Source organism: Augochlora pura, chromosome 6, assembly GCF_028453695.1.
Source record: "Augochlora pura isolate Apur16 chromosome 6, APUR_v2.2.1, whole genome shotgun sequence".
NCBI lineage: Eukaryota > Metazoa > Arthropoda > Insecta > Hymenoptera > Halictidae > Augochlora > Augochlora pura.
Window position 1 is genome coordinate 19035704 of NC_135777.1, and position 19245 is coordinate 19054948.

The following is a 19245-nucleotide window of genomic DNA, read 5'->3' on the forward strand; positions in this document are numbered from 1 at the left end:
GCATCTCTTCCAGTTTAACAAACGAGAAAAAGAGAAAAAAAAATACGAAAGCAAACAAAAATAAAAACTATTATTACGAGGTATCATTAAAGTTCGTAGGTGTAAGGCATATTTTTTATGTATGCTTTTTCTGTACGCGTCAAAGAAACGTACTCTCGACTTAAATAAAGGATGAAGAACATTTTCAAGGTCAATGACTACACGTCTCATTTCTCGGTCTTCACAAGCATATATTGTACGTGTCGTTTCCATTTCGTCGGAATCGTTTGGATTTTTTCGGTACCTTTTTTTTTTATTCACGTCAAACCAAAAGACAAGTTACATATCTAACAAACGTATAAAAAAAATAATCTTATACTAACACAGCGTATAAAAATTCAAGAACCTGCTTTAAATCGAATATGCGTGTCTATAAGCAACTATGCGTTTATGGCACAGCATTCTCTCGCGAAGGTATCGGATAATAAGTAGCACATAGAAAATTCGCTGTTGATTCGTTTTTTGTTCGATTTGCGAACGCCACTTTATCACTGTGTAGGCCCTTGCGACGATCGCAAAAGGACATAGGCAACCTATATAACCTCGGCAATGCTAGCGTAATCACACTTCTATGCCCATGTTCGAACGTTTGCCTTTCTTTATTAATAGTTGCTCTACATTCAGTTGTGGCGGTTCTGTGCGTGTATGCCACACGTACACCTGAAATGAATTTTTGAGATAATTAAAAGAAGCGATTTGATATAGGAAATAGAGAACGATAGAATCTTTAACCCGAATTACTTCCCAGTTGATAAGATTTTGTCGTGAGAACATTCAAACAGCATAAAACACCAAATAATTAAAGCAGACCAGAATTTTTTAATACCGTAAGTATTTCGAAAATTAATTAATATTAATATTTGCCATAAATCATTTCTCAAATGCAAATATTTGAATTCATGCAACATTCCGATAAATGGTGCATGTGGCGCCATCTGCGGCGAAATGTCCAAGTTTTTAACCAATTAGTACTTCAGTTACACCATGACGTGGCGCCATATACTACTTTTAATAAATGTTTACATATTAAACAAAAATTTCACATAAATAACGTCGAATAAAAGACATTACAATCAATTTCAGAAAGATCTAGCATTGCTTTTGTTCGTTTCAAAATTAATTTTTTCGTCTGATTTTAATATTTTTGTATACATACCAATCTTTTGTTATTAAAAATTACTTCTTACCGTAATAAATTGTTTTTTAATATATTTCGAAGCTATTCACTAAATAAAAATCATCGAAATGCTGTGTTTAATATATTAATAAATATTCCACGGCATTATATGGCGTTAAGTCAGCTAACCATAATAATAGGCGTTAACGTTCTATGACGCGATATGGCGTCATATGTATCGCAACTACTTAATTGCTAACAGAATTCGATTCATTTCAAGGTTTCAAGTATCTTATTTTGCTGTATTATTGAAATTTTATAATTGAATTTATGGATTATGTAATGTCATTTGTTTTTGTAAGAATTTTCGATTTCAACTTTTATTTTCAATTGTCACAGCAGACGAAAATTACCCTGCACACTTCTGTTTTATAACATATAGGTAAGCAACAGAAAACACATATTTATTTTTACCGCTTTCTTATTACCGTCATTATTAACTTTAGTAAACTATCTTTTCTGTTTTATTTAAAATGTGACATAACCGAAAATCCAGTTTCACTAATCGTTGTAGAAATTAATATTTCACGTTTGTTTCAATGTACAATTTGGATATGATAGAAATTTAACTTGGAATCATATACAAATGTTACAGACTGCACAAATCTTAATGAAAATGGCTAACGAAGAAGAAACTTTTTTATGGGAGAATTATGAGGATTACTTGTCAGATGTTCCAAGTAATTATGAAAACTGTGATGTTTTAAGTGATAGTGACTTCAATTCCTTTAGTGATAGTGATTTGGAAGATTCACCGTTGAACAATAAAAAACGATCTCATCTAATGCATACGCAATCTAGTGACTCCGATGAAAAGGATGATGACCCACTAGATTGGTGTGACGACGATTCACCTAGAAACAATGAACCTTTCGAGGGGTTACCTGGCATTAAAGTTCTACCCACTTGTTTGGATAGTGTAGAACAAGTCACTAAATTATATTTCACAGATGAACTGTTCGAAACAATTGTTATAGAAACTAATAAATACTATGCAAAAAACTCACACAAATACATAGCAACAAAGAGTACTGGGAGGTGGACTGACCTGACAGTACCGGAATTAAAGAAATGGTTTGGTTTAATTATCATAATGGGTTTAATAAGGAAAGGTAAACTAATCGATTACTGGTCCACGAACCCGATCATTGAGACCCCAATATTTTCTAAAGTCATGAGTCGTAATAGATTTCGCCAAATACTGTCCTGTTTGCATTTTTCCGATAATGATAACATGCCTAGGAATGCAGATCGTTTATTTAAAGTACAGTCGATTATAGATCACTTTAAGGAGAAATTTAACGAAGTCTATAAACCTATGCAGAAATTGTTATTAGAGGAGGACATTATACCTTGGAGAGGAAGACAGAATTTCCAAGTGTACAATCCATTTAAAATAACCAAATATGGTATACTTATTAGGATGTTATGCGAATCTAGCACAGGCTATGTATGCAATTTTGATATCTATTCTGGTACCAGAAATAGTTTAGAGAGTACGATATGGGGACTAGTGTCTAATATTTCTAACATGTGGTACCACATATACATGGACAATTATTATAACAGTGTTGAGATCGCAAAGCAATTACTTTTAAAGAAAATTAAAGTGTGTGGAACCATAAGAGCGAATAAAGGTTTACCGACGAGTCTAAAAAAGAGTAAATTGAGTGTGTTCGAAACCCGATTCAAACGGCAAGGAGAGGTACTCATTCAATTGTGGAAAAACGATAAAAAAAAAGCTATTCGTATGATTTCGACTATACATAACTCGGACGTAATAAATACTGGAATCATAAATCGTAAAACTGGCTTGCATATACAAAAACCAAAGTGCATAATAGATTACGATCAGCACATGAAAGGCGTGGATCGAGCGGATCGGTATATAGCGTGTTATCCAATATTCAGAAAAAGCCGGAAATGGACTAAAAGGGTTGCGTTGTACTTATTCAACTGTGGCTTGTTCAATGCTTTCAAGGTTTACCAAAGTATCAACCGTAACAGTAAGCTTAAGTTCAAAGGATTTCTAGAAAGCATTGCGACGGCTTGGATCGAGGACAAAACGGTGTTGAGATTAGACTCTAACCTCGATATCATCCCCTCTACGTCGGGAACGTCGTCCACGATACGCACTCCCCGTTTCGACTCGTTGCAAAGATTTTCAGGCGATCTGAGGCAACATCAACTGGTCAAAATACCGGGAAATTCGAAACGGATACGACGCAGGTGTAAAGTATGTTATTCGAACAAAGTTCGAAAGGAGACGTCGTACATGTGCAAACATTGTAAAGTGCCATTGCATATAGGAGAATGTTTCAATTCCTATCACTTAAAAGAACATTAAAGTCTCACTTTGTTGACAAGCACATTTTTTGTAAAACATTGTGCTCGAACGATTTTGAATATAAGAAACATTTTATACATGTTAAACATAAATTCGCTGTTTTTTTAAACCCATTCTGCTTTTGCATACTATGCAGAAACGAATTTACTGTAAACTAAATCGAAGGCTAAGCGTAATATCAATTTTCTACATTTCAAAGAAATGGCGCTATAATTCGAAGGAACCAGCACTGCCAGCCATCTCACGTTTGAACTTCAAAGCTAACTAACAAGCAACATAGGCGTGTTGCGGTAGATGGCGCTATAAGCGCTAACAATTAGCAAAATTTCTGAACAATAATTTTGGAAATTCTTACCTTTGTGCAGCAGTCCGCCAGAGGTTCTAATTCGTCTCTCTTGACGATTTGTCTCAAGATTTCACTCTCCTGGTATCCTCCCTCCACATCGTAAGAAAACATCGCCTCCTTGTTTTCTAACAGGAGTTCTAGGTTAATTGCGAACCCGGCCATGTCCAACGGGAACGGACGGTTCGGTTTCCAAGCTGCATTAAAGCCAACTATTTTGTTCGTCACGTTATCACATATCGGCTTTTCCACCATCAGGCCGCCAACTAGGCCCACCGGCCATACGCCGACTTTTTGAATTTTCTCCATCTGCAATACGCGTTACGTAAAACGCTTCCGTGACTAGAACGATCATCCCGGCGTTAATGTTCTTACCTCTTGGAACAGCTTGATCGAGTATGTATTATCATCGTCAGCGAAAAATACAATCCCTTTCTCTGTTACTTTCCGATTGTCGCGAAGCCAGTGTAATGCGGCGTTTCGCTGTTCAACGCCACGCGGTTTCTTCCAATTCGGGTCGTTCCTGCCTAATTTGTAAGAGGTCGGTGTCGCTGCGGCCAAATGTGTGTACATCAGCCCGCTGTTCTCCAAAAACCGTGTAACCAATTTCGTCTTCGTTCTCGCGTCTTCGACGACGATCCAATGGAAGTTCGGCACATGTAAAAAAGTTTGATGTAACCTGGTCAGCTCCGCTTTCTGCACGGGTCTAGCGAAAGTTGGCGTGATTGCGTAGATCGTCGGCTTGTCGGAGAGTCTCCGCGTAATATTGCCATCGAGACCGCCGTGAGTCTCCAACCACTTAATAATACTATTTATCGAACCGTAAACGTCCCTTTGTTCGATCATTATTGACTCCAACGTATTTCTCCATTCTTGCCATTTGTATCGTTCCTGATAATCTACGGACATAAAGTAAACAAATGTCAGATATCTTTGAAATTTCCCGGCCGACATGCGCAGTAGGCGTAATAGGCAGGATAACAAATTTCATACACAACTGCGTTCACATGCGTGTACCGCTCAGATCTTTATGGATGATATAATGGATATTTATGTTGGTTTGGATGTACACTCACATATGAAACATTGGAAGGCGATCACATGAAACAGGAACAATATTAGGAAGCCTTTGTTACAACGAAAACCGCCCCACATATTATATTTAGTACCGGATTCGTCGGTGAGGAACACACTTTTTGTCATTGTGTCGCGCCATGACACTATCCTACGATGCCGACCGTGCTACCTGGTGGTAAACGCGGCGCCTTTCACAAATTCGTTGACGATGGAAACAATCAAACACAAGGACACGTACGAAAGGATATGTTACACGCCATGCGGCAGTATTGCATGTTCAAGGAAAGGTAATCTCGAATTATCACTCTATATTATTAACGCGGAATCGCAGCTACTATCGCGATAACTTTGTCCATGGTTAATAGTCCTGGATCGATAGAATGACCGTGAAGCAATAAAGTTTGAAAATCTACTCGAAACTCGATTATTTTAAGCCACTTGACAGTTTTTTCTCAACAATTGCCCGCAAAGAGGATATTTCATACAAGATGTACTGGAGTCAACTCTTCTATAGGTTAGATATGACTTACTGTATAAAAATCCCTAGATCGAGGGAGGTCCAGTCTTCAACCCTGCCTCCTGGCGGGAAATTCAAGTAATACCTTACGAATCACCGTAATATACAGCTAAATGCGCGTATAATTGCGGTAGTAATTTTTTTAGAATTTGGTAAACATGCTTGAAGCGATGTAGATGCAAAGTTTTAAAATGAAAGTCCTGAATTAAAGCCACGAATATTGCGCTGAAAGAAATCATTTCTAAGATAAATCCTAATCTTCTGAATTCAATTACATTTACAAAATCAATTTAATTTTATGGATTAATTACGAAGTCCAGTACTTTTTAAAAGGTACCCAGCTCTAATATTAAGCTGCTTCATTTTTTTAATCTCGAGAGGATCCCCAGTTTTTTTTTGTCTCAGGCTTCAAATATATTTTCAAAAATCAGTGGACAAACTTTATACATCGAATACTATATCTTTTCAATTTCGTGGGCAACCCCCCGTCGTCCATATGATATTTAAGTTTTGTTTCATTTCTTTTTATCCTCATGCCCCTCCCCAAACATCCTTGTTTTGCAGTTTATCTTCATTCTTGGCTTTCCACCTTTCGAGCTTTTGAACGACTTCTCTTATTACCCATTCCTCCATTGTCTCCAACCCTTCCCATCCGGGATTCCTGCATTCCTGGACTCCCGCGTATGCTCGAATGAAGAAATTCATTCCCCATGAAACAATCTTAATAATTCCAAATCCTCGAATGATTACTGGGGTCTCTGACGATCCCATTCAAATTTTCTGCATCTCTTGCTTTTACTATTCCATTGCATAATCGCAAACGTGAAATCTCCACGACTATTTTGCAATATTATTAAATAATAGATTTCAGATTGTGCCGATAAATTTTCACGTAATTTTTAGGAAAAACGAACACGTTACCATTAATCAGAATAAAACACATGAAACCGATTAACTTCGAAGGATGCGATAGAATTTCCGTGACCGGCATAGAAATTTGAATCAGCGTAACCGCGAGAGAAATCGCATAGGAAAAGGGTGGTTTGATTATCGATTCCCCATTCGAAGCGCCGAGATTTGCCCAGCGCCGCTCTCCGGCAGTGTTCCCACGGCCGGGAATGCCGTCCTCGAACCGAAACTCCCTAGCCGTTCGAGAGCAGCGACACCGTCTCGCGAATTAGGCCGGACATTGGGCTTGTGCTGAGGCGCGCTGAGAAGGGCGCATGCTGGGACGTGTCACGGGCACGCGTGTGTCACGATCGCCCATATATTGCTGTCGTGACTGGCCAGAAGGCGTCGCGGCGGGGTGGAAGGAGGGCGGTCTCTGTCGAGGCTTGGCAGAGCGCAGGCAGGCGCGTAGATAGGCCAGCTCTCACGGTGGCGTTTCCGCAGAGCGAGCTACGGAATCGTCCCGTGCTGCTCGCCGACACCGTCGCGTGTAGCCTGGCGTGTACCAGAGGGGTGGTTTGTTGGTTCGTCGACGGGGGTGGTTCGCGCGTCGTGTCACCGCGAGGAGTGGCCCGTGACGAGACGAGACACGCACAACGGGAAACGTGCGCGACCTTAGGCGAGTGGCGATGCTCGAATCAAACAGGGGACAAGACCTGAGGGGGTAAAGAACGCGGTGAGGACGAGGAGAAGAGAGAGATAGAGAGAGGGAGAGAGAGTCCGTTCGGCCATCGAGCCCCGCGGACACCGAGTTCGGGGACGGCCAGTATCGAAACTGCTACTCGTGGCAGCGGCAGTGGTGTCGATGGTGGTGGCGGTGGTGGTGGTGGTGGTTTCCAATCGTGGTGGTGCCCGTTGGTAGTAGTCGAGAATCTCGTATCGTGGTGGTGCGCGGATGGTGGTGGTAGTAGTGTCGGGGTAGTGCTGCGCCTCATCCGACGACGGTAGGCGAGGGAGAGAAAGAAAAGTAGCCCTCGAGGTTACGAGGCCAGAGGAGAAAGTGGGTGTTGCCGGAGTGACAACTGGAGGATCCTGGTCCTCGTCGCCAGGACTCGAGGAACGGGGTAGGAGACCGTTGATAAGGATGCACGTCGCTCGACGACTCGAAGATCTCCGAACCGAGAGCCTGGTCCTCGTAGATCGTGTGCCTCGTGAGTACACCCAAAGGACACATAGTACACACGACACATACGCGCGTACTTTCAGCCCTCGTGCAGCTCTCCCTTACATTGTAACCTGTAGGTCGACCGCTTAACGTTCAGCAAACGCTGAGACAATTCCCTCTCGGTCTCTCCCCCTGTGTCCCGAGACCCCGCGGTCTTCGGCCACGGAGAGAAAAGGAGCACGCGAGAAGGAAGTCGTGTGTGTCCCTCGGCGTTCTCGGCCACCCTGCTCCGAGCTTTCGGAAGGGACAAGTAATTCGACGGCTGCGAAGGAAATAGAGGTCGGATGCAAATTACGAGCGTGGATGAGGTGGTGCGCGATGGGCACGGTAATTGGGGCGAGGGGACGCTGGCTCGGTGAGCGCGGGGGAGAGGATGCGTTGGATACTTCCCCCTTTTCGCATCCTCTTCCTCGTTTACACCCCTCCCGCCCTGCCGTCCCGGGTCCCGCGATTTTCCTTGTTCCTCTTCCCACCGTGTTTCGTTCTTTGCCTCCCCGTACTGCTGGTAAACAGCAGTCACTGGCGTGTGAAGATACATGGGCGTAGGTAAAACTCGCCTCTCCGTCGTGCCGCGCCGGTCGAGTTTTTCGACGTAACGAGGGACCGCCGGTGTTATTCGTGCACAAAGACGACTCGGTGCCCTTTCCGCCTCTACTCTCTCTCTCTCTCTCTCTCTTTTTTTCTTTTTCTCTTACTCTCGATCTCTTTCCCTCTCTCTCTCTCTCTCTCTCTCTCTCTCGCTTGCTGTGTGTTCATGCGTGCCTGTGTATGCTTCCTCGTCGGCCAGCACCGGGCACACACGAACACGCCAGACACTCAAGGCTCGTCGACCGGCCGATTCAAGAACATCCCTCCACCCCCGTTATTCCTCCCCCCGACGGTGTGCACTGGCCTCGATTAGTTCTCGCTTAGAGAGAGAGTTGTGACCGGATTATTCTTCTCTTCTCTCTCCTTTTTTTTCTTCTTTTTTTAGGGGCAAAAGGGGCGGGCGAAAGGGGGTGCGCTAACGACGTCACCGTGTCGAGTGAGTCACGGCTTCTAAATTGATCCCCCACCATGGTTGCTCTTCCTCCTCCTCCTCCTCCTCCTGCTGCTGCTGCTGCCGTTGCCGCTGCTGCTGCTGCTGCTGCTGCTGCTCTTGTGTCCCCTGCATCCTCTTGCTTTTACTACATCTATTCCAAGCTTTTTCGTCCTCTTTCCAATCTACACAACTCGGTTATCGTCGTCCTTCCGCACATCCTCCCCTCCGTTCCCTTCCATCTTGTTTCCATCATCTCCATCAACGAAGGTGCGTTGATTTAATTCCTGATGCAATGTGCCCTCTTCCTGCTGCTCTCTCCCCACAATTTACGGCGACGCGCCAGCGTTCGACACAGCTGGTCGGTCAAAAGTCGATTTCGTCAAACTCAACCCCCCCTCCATGGGAAATGTGTTGTCGCTTGGAAATACAGTATGACGGGGTGCAATACACCGTAAACGTAGAAGTAAACGATCGCTTCGGTTTCATTCTTTGCGGTGTTTGCAGTAATGGTAAATCGTCGAGTGAAATAGTTTAGAAACTTTTCGAACTTCGATCAAATAAGCATTTAAATTATAGGAGCCGTGATTCAGGGGATGTACATACGTCTGCAGTTGGTATTTAGTTTGAAGGCAATTGGCGTTTTACAACTATAAAGTGGAAAGTTTTCACTTTATTATGGCACAGACGATGGTTGCAGAAATTCGTGGATTCGCATGATTTCGGTAAAACAAAGTTTCAAAGACGTTGAAGACATTTAAGAATAATGGTTCAAAAATTTTGCTTACACAGGGAGTGTACACCTAAATATAGTAAAACGACTCTATATTTATTTACAGGGAGAAATAAATTTAAAAATCCATCGGATCTTCTAGCAGAGATTGATGGGACACGATTGATCAGACTTCCATTCCCTGCTTTAGTCTCTGCGTCCCGACCTTCCCAGATTAACGGGCAGTTTCTGCTAATAATTTCCAATTGTTTCTAACGTTATCAGAGCCGGAGCACGGTCAAATGATCGCGGCCAGTCGTATCGGTCTAATACGGCCGGAAGCGATCGTTGGCATAAAGCGTTTTCCACTCGCGCCGGTCGTTCAATAATTTCGCAAGGTTACGGGGCTATCGATACCACCGGTCGCGTTGTTTCGCAAGAATGATCGATCTCTCGTGATTCCTACTTACGGCCGGCCGAGTAGAAGATAATGTGAGCCCGAACGGTATTTCCGCACTCGTGCCGTGTTCCACGCGGCTTCCCGGTTTAGGGGCGAAGATAAGATTAAGCACAGATGATTGCGTGACGGTACGTCGCTGTCCCGCCACGACCGCTATCAAACTAGTGAGAAACGGAGAGAAGAGCCGAGAGAGTAAGAGAGAGAGCAAGAGAAAGCGAGAGAGAGAGAGAGGGAGGGAGGGAGGCTGATTGAAAATAAGCTACCGCTTCGAGGGCCTAGGACGGTTTTATTTAACGAGGATCAACGGGGTAACGCTCTACGAAACCTGTTTCCTTCGCTTTAGCCCGTAGTACGTTATCTTAATCACCGGCCCTGATCGGTCTATTAAACCGTGCGTATATATATATATGTGTGTGGAAACAGTGCGGCACCGGAGAAAATCGTTGCGCCAAAGTAGAACGGGCAATTTCATATGGAAAAACTGGCGCAATGTGGCGAGTAGCTAACGCAACGATTCGACGCCATCGGCAGCCTCTGTTAACCGCCTGTAACCCAATTTTGTTCGGGTGGAAACTCCGGGAAGGGTAGCTGAATTTAGAGCCGGTCGAATCTAATTCACAAAGAGGCGGACACACGTATCGACACGTATGCAAACGCACATCAACTTGGAGCGACGGCTTCTGTTTTCAGAAGGTCTTTGACCCTGTGCACTCGGATGTCTTCTCTCGGTTGACGTAGCAAGACGGCAAACATGTCGCACGCGAGATTAAACATTCCTGTTTTAGAAAGTCTGCGCCTGTGCGAATTTGTTTCAAATTTTATGTAAATTTAAGGTAAATTTAAGTTAATTGTATTCAAGGTTAGGTTGTTTCATGTACTAGTTCTACGATTATTCTGATTTCTGAATTCGCTGTTAGTTAAACAGGTTTTATATGTTAGAGATCTAGTTAAGATGAGATTTTTAGAAGGGTTTCTATTATGTGACGACAAGTAACTGCTCAATTGTTCGAACGTTCATATTTTTCAGGCGACGGAGCTTGCTCGATACTTGACGTATAAATACGCGACCCGGGAAAATTCTGCCGGGGCAAGAAGTTAAATGATACTATGACGGAAACTGGGGATCGATTTTCTACAAACGGCATCAAAATGCCTCGCGACCTTTTCCGTCCGACTTTCTATACCTACTCCGCAGCAATTCCGTTTTATTTCCTAGCCGATCGACGATCCGACCCGATCGGATCCAGGGAAACAAATTAACCGTCGCCCATTGAAATCGCGGCACGAAGCTGACACGGAGAGAGAGAGCAGGCCGACGGAGAATCTCTTCATTCCCGGCAAAAAACGAGACGCTAATAAAGCGTCGCCCGGAAAAGGAATAAAGGGACGCGGGGGACCGAGTGCCTGAGATATTAAGCCCGATAATGGATTCTTATGTTCGGCCGAGCGTTCACGGATATTTCCCTGATATTCATTTCGCCATATTGTTGCCGTCGTCGTCGTCGTCGTCGTCGTCGTCGTCGTCGTCGTCATCATCGCTCGTCCTCGTCCTCGCCGCGTCCCATTCCGGGGCAAGAAACTTTCCATTCCTTAATGAGAAAACAGCCGGCATCCGGTCGGACCGCCGCGATGCGCCGGAGGGGTTGCATTAAATGCAACTTAACCGGGAAACGAGGGGAAAACGATTCGTCGGCGGAACGTCCAATTTCTTCGGGACCACGGCCCGTGAATTCATTCGATTTGGTTGATGAGCGTTGCTCGCCTAGCTGCGTCCCGATGAAAGCTTTCGGCTGCTCTTCACTCTTTAGCTAATTGTAATTAGTCCTTGCCGGATCGTTCATCATGCGAAATTGTAAGACGCGATTTCTCTCCGCTGGAATCTTTCCCGACGATTTCGAAATCCACCGTTAAAATCGTTCTGTAGTCTCGCTTTTCAATGCGCGAATAGCAGACAAAATTTTTTCGTTCCTTTACGATATCCTTTCACGATTTTTAGTTACTTCGTCGATTTTATTTAGTACTTCTATCTTTAGCAACGTGGAAATTGTCTGCATCGAGTGCAGGACGGAGTTCCTTTCTTTTCAAATCTTTATTTACGATTTCGCAAATCCTCGTCTATTGTATTCGGTATTCTCATCGATTTCACTTAAGTGGCGCGCGATCAATGGACCGTGGGTAGCAGAAATTGCCTGGATTAATCGTAAGACCCGATGTCTTTCTTGTACAACCTTTTTTCTGCAAGTTCAAGACTTGTGCGGTCGGTGATTTTATCGATCCTCTGTGTGCAATGCAGATAGTCGGGTGAAATGGTTGTTGTCTTGATCCGTTGAGAGACACATTTTCTTTCTTTCTTTCAGAAGTCTAATTCGCTCGGTAATGGACGTGTGCGATTAGGAATTTCCTATTCACCGTGCGAAATATAAATTGTCACGATTAAATATAAAACGCAGAAGTCAGCTATTCAATTTTCTAAAATTTCATATTACTTTCTAATGACTAGAAATTCTTCTAATTTTGCACGGTTTTATAATCATTATTATTTACTAGTAGACAGACTGGAAGCGCTCGGCATACGCAAAAAAATTGTAATATTAATTGTAATTGTAATATTTCCGAATTGACGCTTTGAACATTTCTGATCTATTTTTACCGCAACTCCGCATGTTTCCGCAATCAATTATACGTAGTGTCGTAGTTCTTATAACTATAAACAGTCTTAAAAGTTATATGCAATCGAAGCGTCCAAGAGACGACCATCAATTTTTGCTCACGGTCAAAATCGCCACTGCCATTGCAATGGCCGCTGAAAAGCTGCAAAAGTAGTCTACCCTCGGCGAGTACGATTCGCTGGGACGACTGTTTGGACCGGTCTTCTTCCCCCGTGGTTCACCGGGCGCGTAGCACCCTGACATTTCGCCGACCGTCCCTGGAAAAGGTCACCGAATGTGGAGCAACTTTCGAGCGGACAGATCGAGCGTGTTCTCGCGGGACCGACACCCCGGCTAACCTTAATAATTTCTCGCGGAGCGTATTTTCATGCTCGAAATCGACCGACCGTAATGGAAGACTCGCCTCATCGAATTATAACGGCCGGGGCCGCGTCTGTGCCCGGTGACTTTGAAAATTAATTAGACGACCATCCGGCTGGAACTGGCCGAGGACACCCGCCGATTGATCATCGCCGTAGTCGAGGAGCTAATCCGCCGGCCGGGGATCGACTTTAATATTCGACGAGAAATAAAGGGATCGGGCTAGTAGGTTATCAACACGGGCGCATAGAGCCGACCTCGTCGTCGCGACTTCGATTCATGTTTGCGATTTAATATCGACTCGGCTGACCCGTCGGACGACGCTGACCGGCGCTCGCAGGCTAAAAACGGACATCGATCCCTGAACTATTTGCACTCGGTGGGTCTCCGACACTCTTTCGTCCGTGCCACGATTCGTTGAACTCTCGTAAATGCTCGGCGTTGATTCCTTTCCCCCGGAAAAAAAGGTGCTTTCGTTGTCGTCAACCAGACGCCATGCTCTCATTTTTACAGACCGTTCGTTGTGTTGACAAAGAACTAGTTTCACTTAAATTGCCGCGATGATTTCTTCGATTATACAACCCTTAGGGTGAAACTAATATTTCTTCTTTTAAAAAGGAAAAATCTTTCTAAAATCGGAGCGAATGACTTGAATTTCTTGCAAGTATTAAAGAAACAGTGACCAAGAACTACAAAATGTATTTTCTAAATATTTATTATGAGTTCTGATAAAAAGTTGTGTAATCCTTATTTTATTATTTTTCTCTAATTTTAAGTAATAGCAAATTTATCGTTTCGCAATTTTTAGTGGTTGAAGAAGAGTGAAAATAGAGCTGACGGATCACTCGCTGTAAAACTATCGATTGGAATCAATAATTCACAGACGAAACAAAAATATCAATCTCACCTACTTGTCTTTGCTTGACAAGGAAATTCGATACACGCGGCCGAAATTCGTGCTCAGCCGATAAAACCACGGCAAAGACGACAATAGTACATAAACGACCCCAATATCAGATTTCTCATGGAAATTTGTCTGCGTCAACTCGAACGCGTTTAACTCCATGAATATTCGCGTCGAGATCAAGTGCGGGCGAATTGGAAATTTCATAAGTCGGGCGGAATTTAATTAATGCGTCTCGCGTGCGTTGCGTGAACGATAAGACCCCGGCGAAACGAGAAATATAATTGGGAAGTGTAGGTTTTCGAGGAGCGGTCGATCGCCGTGGATAAGATTAAAACGAATAATTTCTGTCTTCCAGTGTTCGGGTTCCACGCGGCGGAATAGATTAGTAATAGAATCCGGTAAGAACGAACGGTGCCGGCGCGAAGATTGATAAGTATGATGGCCGGAAAGCTGGCGGAAAGTGTAGTATGTCTGGTCTGACACGGCACCGTCATTTTCTACTTCGATCCCGGTCATTATATCCTGCCCGTTAATTCTTTGAGCACTCGGAGCACCGTCGAACGAGACGCCGTGATGTAACTCCTGCGAAGCCGTCGCGTTGCCGAGCCACGGATAATCGTTGCCGAGCGAGCAAAGGACATAATCGAACGTATGTTAACCATCCGGCGTAATCAGATTGCGAATTGTTAATCGCGTTGCGATTACAGTTTCGATTCCGACGCGTTCGACATGGTAACGGAAGGATAGCTGGATGGTATCGAGCATTTTTGTACGTTGTTTATTTATGAGACAAGGTTAATATATTACTATTTGCAGTATTTTTAGCCGTATTGATTGAGAAACGCGGACAGCGAAACGAAGCAAATAGGGGAATCACGAATTATTAAATAGTGGACGAGGCTCTCGTGATATTAAGTAACAGATGTCTGACTAGGGTGGACTGATTCTACTTACACTAATTACGATTTCCTTCGACACGCTAAATGTCTACAGCATTACTTGCTAGAAACTCTGTTATTAATTATTAAGTCTGCAGGTTTAATTATCCAATTTTTCTTGAGTGCTTAGAAGATTTACTAATAATATTAAGCGATCCTCCCGCCATTTTGCGGTCTTGTAGCGTTGATCGATTGCCACTGGAAGTGGCATTTTATTTCAAAAATTAGTTTCGATTTTTTTCAAATAAAATATCGCTAAAAATTTGGATTATTAACTAATCCAAATAATATTTAGTACAACTAATACTCACTTCGTAGAAAGTAAGGTTATGTCACTCCTTGCACTATAAGAAAGAGTGATTTCGTACAAATCGGAACTTTGATTTCTCTTTTATCGAAATTTACAGATTAAAGTAACTGAAGACCTAGAGATAGAAAAAAAATGTCTCGTTTTATTAGCGGAATTATTGAGAACGAAGAATCTTTAATTAACGAAGCAGAAGGGATATTAACCCAACACACTCGATATTCTATTTATAATAATAAATCTATAAAATGAAGCTAGAGGCATTTCTGCGCGTTGCTTCAGCGATACGGTTCAATAATTTTGGAAATTCCCGAGCAATATGGTGCTCCAAAAATAAATTTTTGCTTTGACGTGAAACGAAATAGCGAATCTGTAAAAATACTCCCTAAAATACCGTCTCATTTAACACTTTAAATGTTGCATAATTTCGAGATTAAATGTTTATTACAACCACTTCTGTAAATCTTTGCTTACGAGGTGGAAAAAAACTTGCAACAGGATTTTATTATTCATCGTTACGGTACTGAACAACTTGTTCTGATTCCGTGCGTATTTCACGGACACCGCGTGGGAGCGACCGTGTTAAACGAAACGATATCAACGACCGCTTCCCGATACATTTTTCCACGAAATACAGCTCGGGTTTCACGAGGTAAAACCGTCTCCACCCCCGCACATATTTCCACGTCACGCGTTCACCCCCGCGCGACGATCCCCGACGCGGATTCTCATTCACGGTGTCGCATAAATCCGCGTCTCGGGTGCGCGGGGGGTGAAGAAACGGTTCGCGACCTCTTATCCGAATTGAAACCTTAGCACGTAGTCTCTGACTACGGACACGGTCATTTTCCAGTTCGATCGAGCCGCGGTGGTCACTGAACCGGCTCGCGTGTCCACGTGCCCACGTGCATTGTCCGATTTCGATCGAACCGGCCAGTCGGCCGGCCGGCCGGTTCCCGATCACGATCGGGCCCCGATGAATAATCCAAGACGCGCCCGGTGCCAGCGTGCTCGGAGACTCGTTTGCCCGTGACAAATTCTTGGCTACTTCAACCGTCGTTGATTAGGAGCCGAGAGCCGCGAATGTTTGGCTCGGGCTCCGCGATTCCGAGCGCAATCGACACGCGGCGCGTGTACCTAAACGTGTTTGCTGCTATGTCAGACATTTCGGTTGGCGCAGCTGCGCGGAAAGCGTGGAACTCGTCGAGGAACAATTTCGTTATTTATTTAATATTATTGCGAGAGAAATTCAACACGTATATTGTGATCTGTAAGCATTAAATTATAGGCGTTAAGTGGAAAGTTGTTGTAACTAGCGTTGCAGACGTCTTTCCCGAAAAGAGTAATTAATATAATTAAACTTGTCGGTCCAATAGCACAGTCAAGATCGGATTAAGATCGATTCAGCGACGTCCGAGGAAGTAAAAATAATAACGGGGGAAGTTTCATTACTAGATTGCGTAGCATCTCTTAAACGAACATTGTCCAGAGAGGGAGAGAGATTGCCCAGAAGCTCGTTACCGTAATAAAGGGCCCGAGCCAGATAAAGAAAAATATGAAACCCGCAAACCGGGCTTTGACGACGTATTTATTTTGCCGGAGTTTATTCGCCGGATACAAAGTGATACGGGGGAAATAATGCGAGGGCGCTGCGTAATTAAAATGGAAACGGGAAGATTGCGAACGGCCGTGCTTTAATAAAGTTCAACGAAACTTAAAGCTGTTCGTCCCGGTGGACACGATAAGATGATATTTACATCCTGTTTTCATGAAAGCGTCGCTGGCAAAACTTATCGAAACGCGTTCGCGACAACTCGGTAATTGCCGAGTGTGCAGGACAAGGTTTCGCTACGAGATAAGAGGCGGCTTGTTTTAAAAGCGCGGCCTTGATACGGCGCACGAGTGCCCGCAGTTTACAACGGTGATACTCGGACGTAGATTTGAGAGTTTCGTTTTATTTTTAACTTCGCCGAGCGCGACCGCCGGAGAAGGGGTTCCCTGCAATTTTCATCCTCGTTAAATAATGGAGAAAGCCTCTCTCTCTCTCTCTCTGTCCGCGATCTAATAATAACGAAACTTCGAAGAATAAAATCGCGTTCTTTGAAGATGTCGAACTCCTCGATGCGAGACTGATCGGATTAAATCCAGCGAAGACACGCGTACTCGCCGATCGCCGCGAATACGAGGACAATGTTGCTCGTCTCGCGATAATTCGATCAATCCATAACGTTAACCATTTTTAGATAAACTGCAACGCTGCGCGCAACAATTTTTTCCGTAAACAAAATCCAATATTTTCGTAGAAAAATAACAACTTTTTAAAGGTTAATGAAAAAAACAGTCGAGCAAACAGTTTTGTTGTTTTTGCCACGTGCCATTAAAAACTTTTTCGCGTGCCTCGCGAAATACATTTGAAAAGGTCCCGCGTCGTTTCAAGGCAAAGATAATTAACGCTGGAACTACGTTAAACGAGCGACAAATATTTGTCATTTTATAACAGCGGCGGAATCGTACTCGTTGAAAATTCACAAAGAGAATCGCCAACGAGTTAATAACTTCGACCAGATAATTAATCGGTTCGAAAATGTTCTGCATATGCGATTATTCGTACTCGTGTTTTTCGAACAAATTTTACCATAAAAACAGAGATTACGAAGTTTCGGTAATGTTGAAGACAAGTTAATCATTTACAAAATTTGCTGAATAAATAAAAAATGTTAACAGCAACGTTGGACAATCCGGTTAGCTGTATTATATCGAACGAATAAAGCCTGGTTGCAACATAATCGGTTCCGTCAATAAAGCGTATCGCAGAGATAACGTTACTTACCCAGTCTCCAAGATGGCGACCCCCCGGGGCGCGCGACCGTCGGCGAACGACGGGAGAAAGGTGGTCGGGAGAAAAAATTAAGGAAAATGATTGACGAAGCTTCGGCTGAGCGCGAGGTGTCGTGCGCGTGGCACGTGTCCACGCTATTTTCTAGCCGCGGTCCGAAGCCAATGAACCTGTGTGTGGTTCAACAACCACGCGAGCGTGCTCGAGAAGTTTCAACCGTAAGGCGATAAAGCGTGGTTTATTGCAACGCGCTTGCACACGCCGCCTACGTGCCACACTCTCTCTCTCTCTCTCTCTCTCGCTCTCCTTCTCTTTCTCTCTCTTGCTCTCTCGCGTGTCCGTCCGCCTCCACCACCCTCCCTGGCAGCCCCGCGAGAGCGTATCGGGGCTATTGATAGTGATAACGACACGCCGCGCCGGCCGCGTGTAGACGCACCTGGTGGGGGTCCTTTTTCAGGCTAGCCGCGATGAGTAAGACGATAACACGGGATTGTGAGCTTGAACGGCCGCGTTCCTTTTATCGCCGCCCAGATAATATCGTAATTACTTATACTTAACGAGCAGCGGAAGATACCGGCCACGCTTCTCGGTAGAAAAAAAATCACTGTTTGACAGTCGCGCGGCCGTTTGCTTTCGCTACCGTTAATTGTGCGGCTTCTCTAATTACGATTACGACTAGTCGGACTAATTTCTGGATTCGTTCCTTCGAACCGTTCCACTTCGAGTCTGCACGACCAAGAAGGTGTGTTAGATTTATATAATCTTTTTTAATTATCGTCTTATTGGAGAAGAGTTCGTTAACCCTTAACGGTCGCAAGTCACCTCTGACTTTATGTCTGAATATCTCTCGACCGATGACGGTTTTTTGCAAATAAATTTGTTTTTGCTATTTTTATATTCATTGTTATATTAGCTCGTAGAATGACAATGTTGTACGGTAGCGTCGCTTTGAAAAATACGCGCGTGCTTTTGTAATCTGAACAGCGTAGAATTACAGTAATTTCTCTGCGACTGTCAACAACTAGAAAAGCGAGCCGCGGGGCTCGAATAATCGTATCTCCTCTTTCCAAATTGTGCATTTTTGTTTAAAAGCTGAGGGACAGTTGTAGAGAATTTACTGAAATAATAAACTTATTGAGCACTATATGTGAGTGTTGCTTTGGAAGAACGACAAGGTTGAATTTATATACTTCTCGTCACTTCCTACAATAATGTATGCTTGAGTAGAGATATTTATTTAATTATTCTCTGTGAAAGTATTTTCATAATTACAAAAATTTTAATAGAAAGAATTTGAGACTTATTCTCTTTGACTAGCACCATAAGTTTAGCATTATTCTTTCTAAACTAATTTTTTCAATTTCAATCGTTACATCAGATGCTGTAAAATAATTTACAATATTCTACTTAAATAACCATTCATCG

The 19245-nt window shown here is 43.5% G+C and overlaps 2 protein-coding genes across 6 annotated transcripts in view; one reads left to right on the plus strand and one right to left on the minus strand.

Annotated features, from left to right (window-relative positions):
- Positions 1 to 215: 215 nt before the first annotated feature.
- Glcat-i (Glucuronyltransferase I) lies at positions 216 to 5471 on the minus strand. Its single transcript, XM_078182252.1, has 4 exons — positions 4983 to 5471; positions 4282 to 4805; positions 3919 to 4215; positions 216 to 699 (listed from the first exon to the last, which is right to left on the minus strand). The coding sequence occupies exons 1-4, from the start codon at positions 5107 to 5109 to the stop codon at positions 601 to 603; spliced, it is 1047 nt and encodes a 348-aa protein (XP_078038378.1). The 5' UTR covers positions 5110 to 5471; the 3' UTR covers positions 216 to 600.
- LOC144470749 (protein FAM135A) overlaps positions 5160 to 19245 on the plus strand; it is a 50684-nt gene continuing 36598 nt past the window's right edge. For 2 of the 5 annotated variants that reach the window (XM_078182248.1, XM_078182249.1), the window contains exon 1: positions 6766 to 7599. The gene's annotated coding sequence lies outside the window, so the exon portion shown is untranslated. Of the gene's footprint in view, positions 5271 to 6763; positions 7600 to 19245 lie in introns of those variants that run through there. The other 3 variants (XM_078182245.1, XM_078182244.1, XM_078182246.1) reach the window with 3 other exon arrangements.

Excerpts from the sequence above, each read along its gene's own strand:
- Glcat-i (XM_078182252.1), bottom strand. The coding sequence starts at position 5,109 with ATGACAAAAAGTGTGTTCCTCACCGACGAATCCGGTACTAAATATAAT. Across the intron at positions 4,806-4,982 it reads CGCCTTCCAATGTTTCATAT|ATTATCAGGAACGATACAAA; the intron begins GTGAGTGTACAT and ends TTATGTCCGTAG. Across the intron at positions 700-3,918 it reads TGGCGGACTGCTGCACAAAG|GTGTACGTGTGGCATACACG; the intron begins GTAAGAATTTCC and ends AATTCATTTCAG.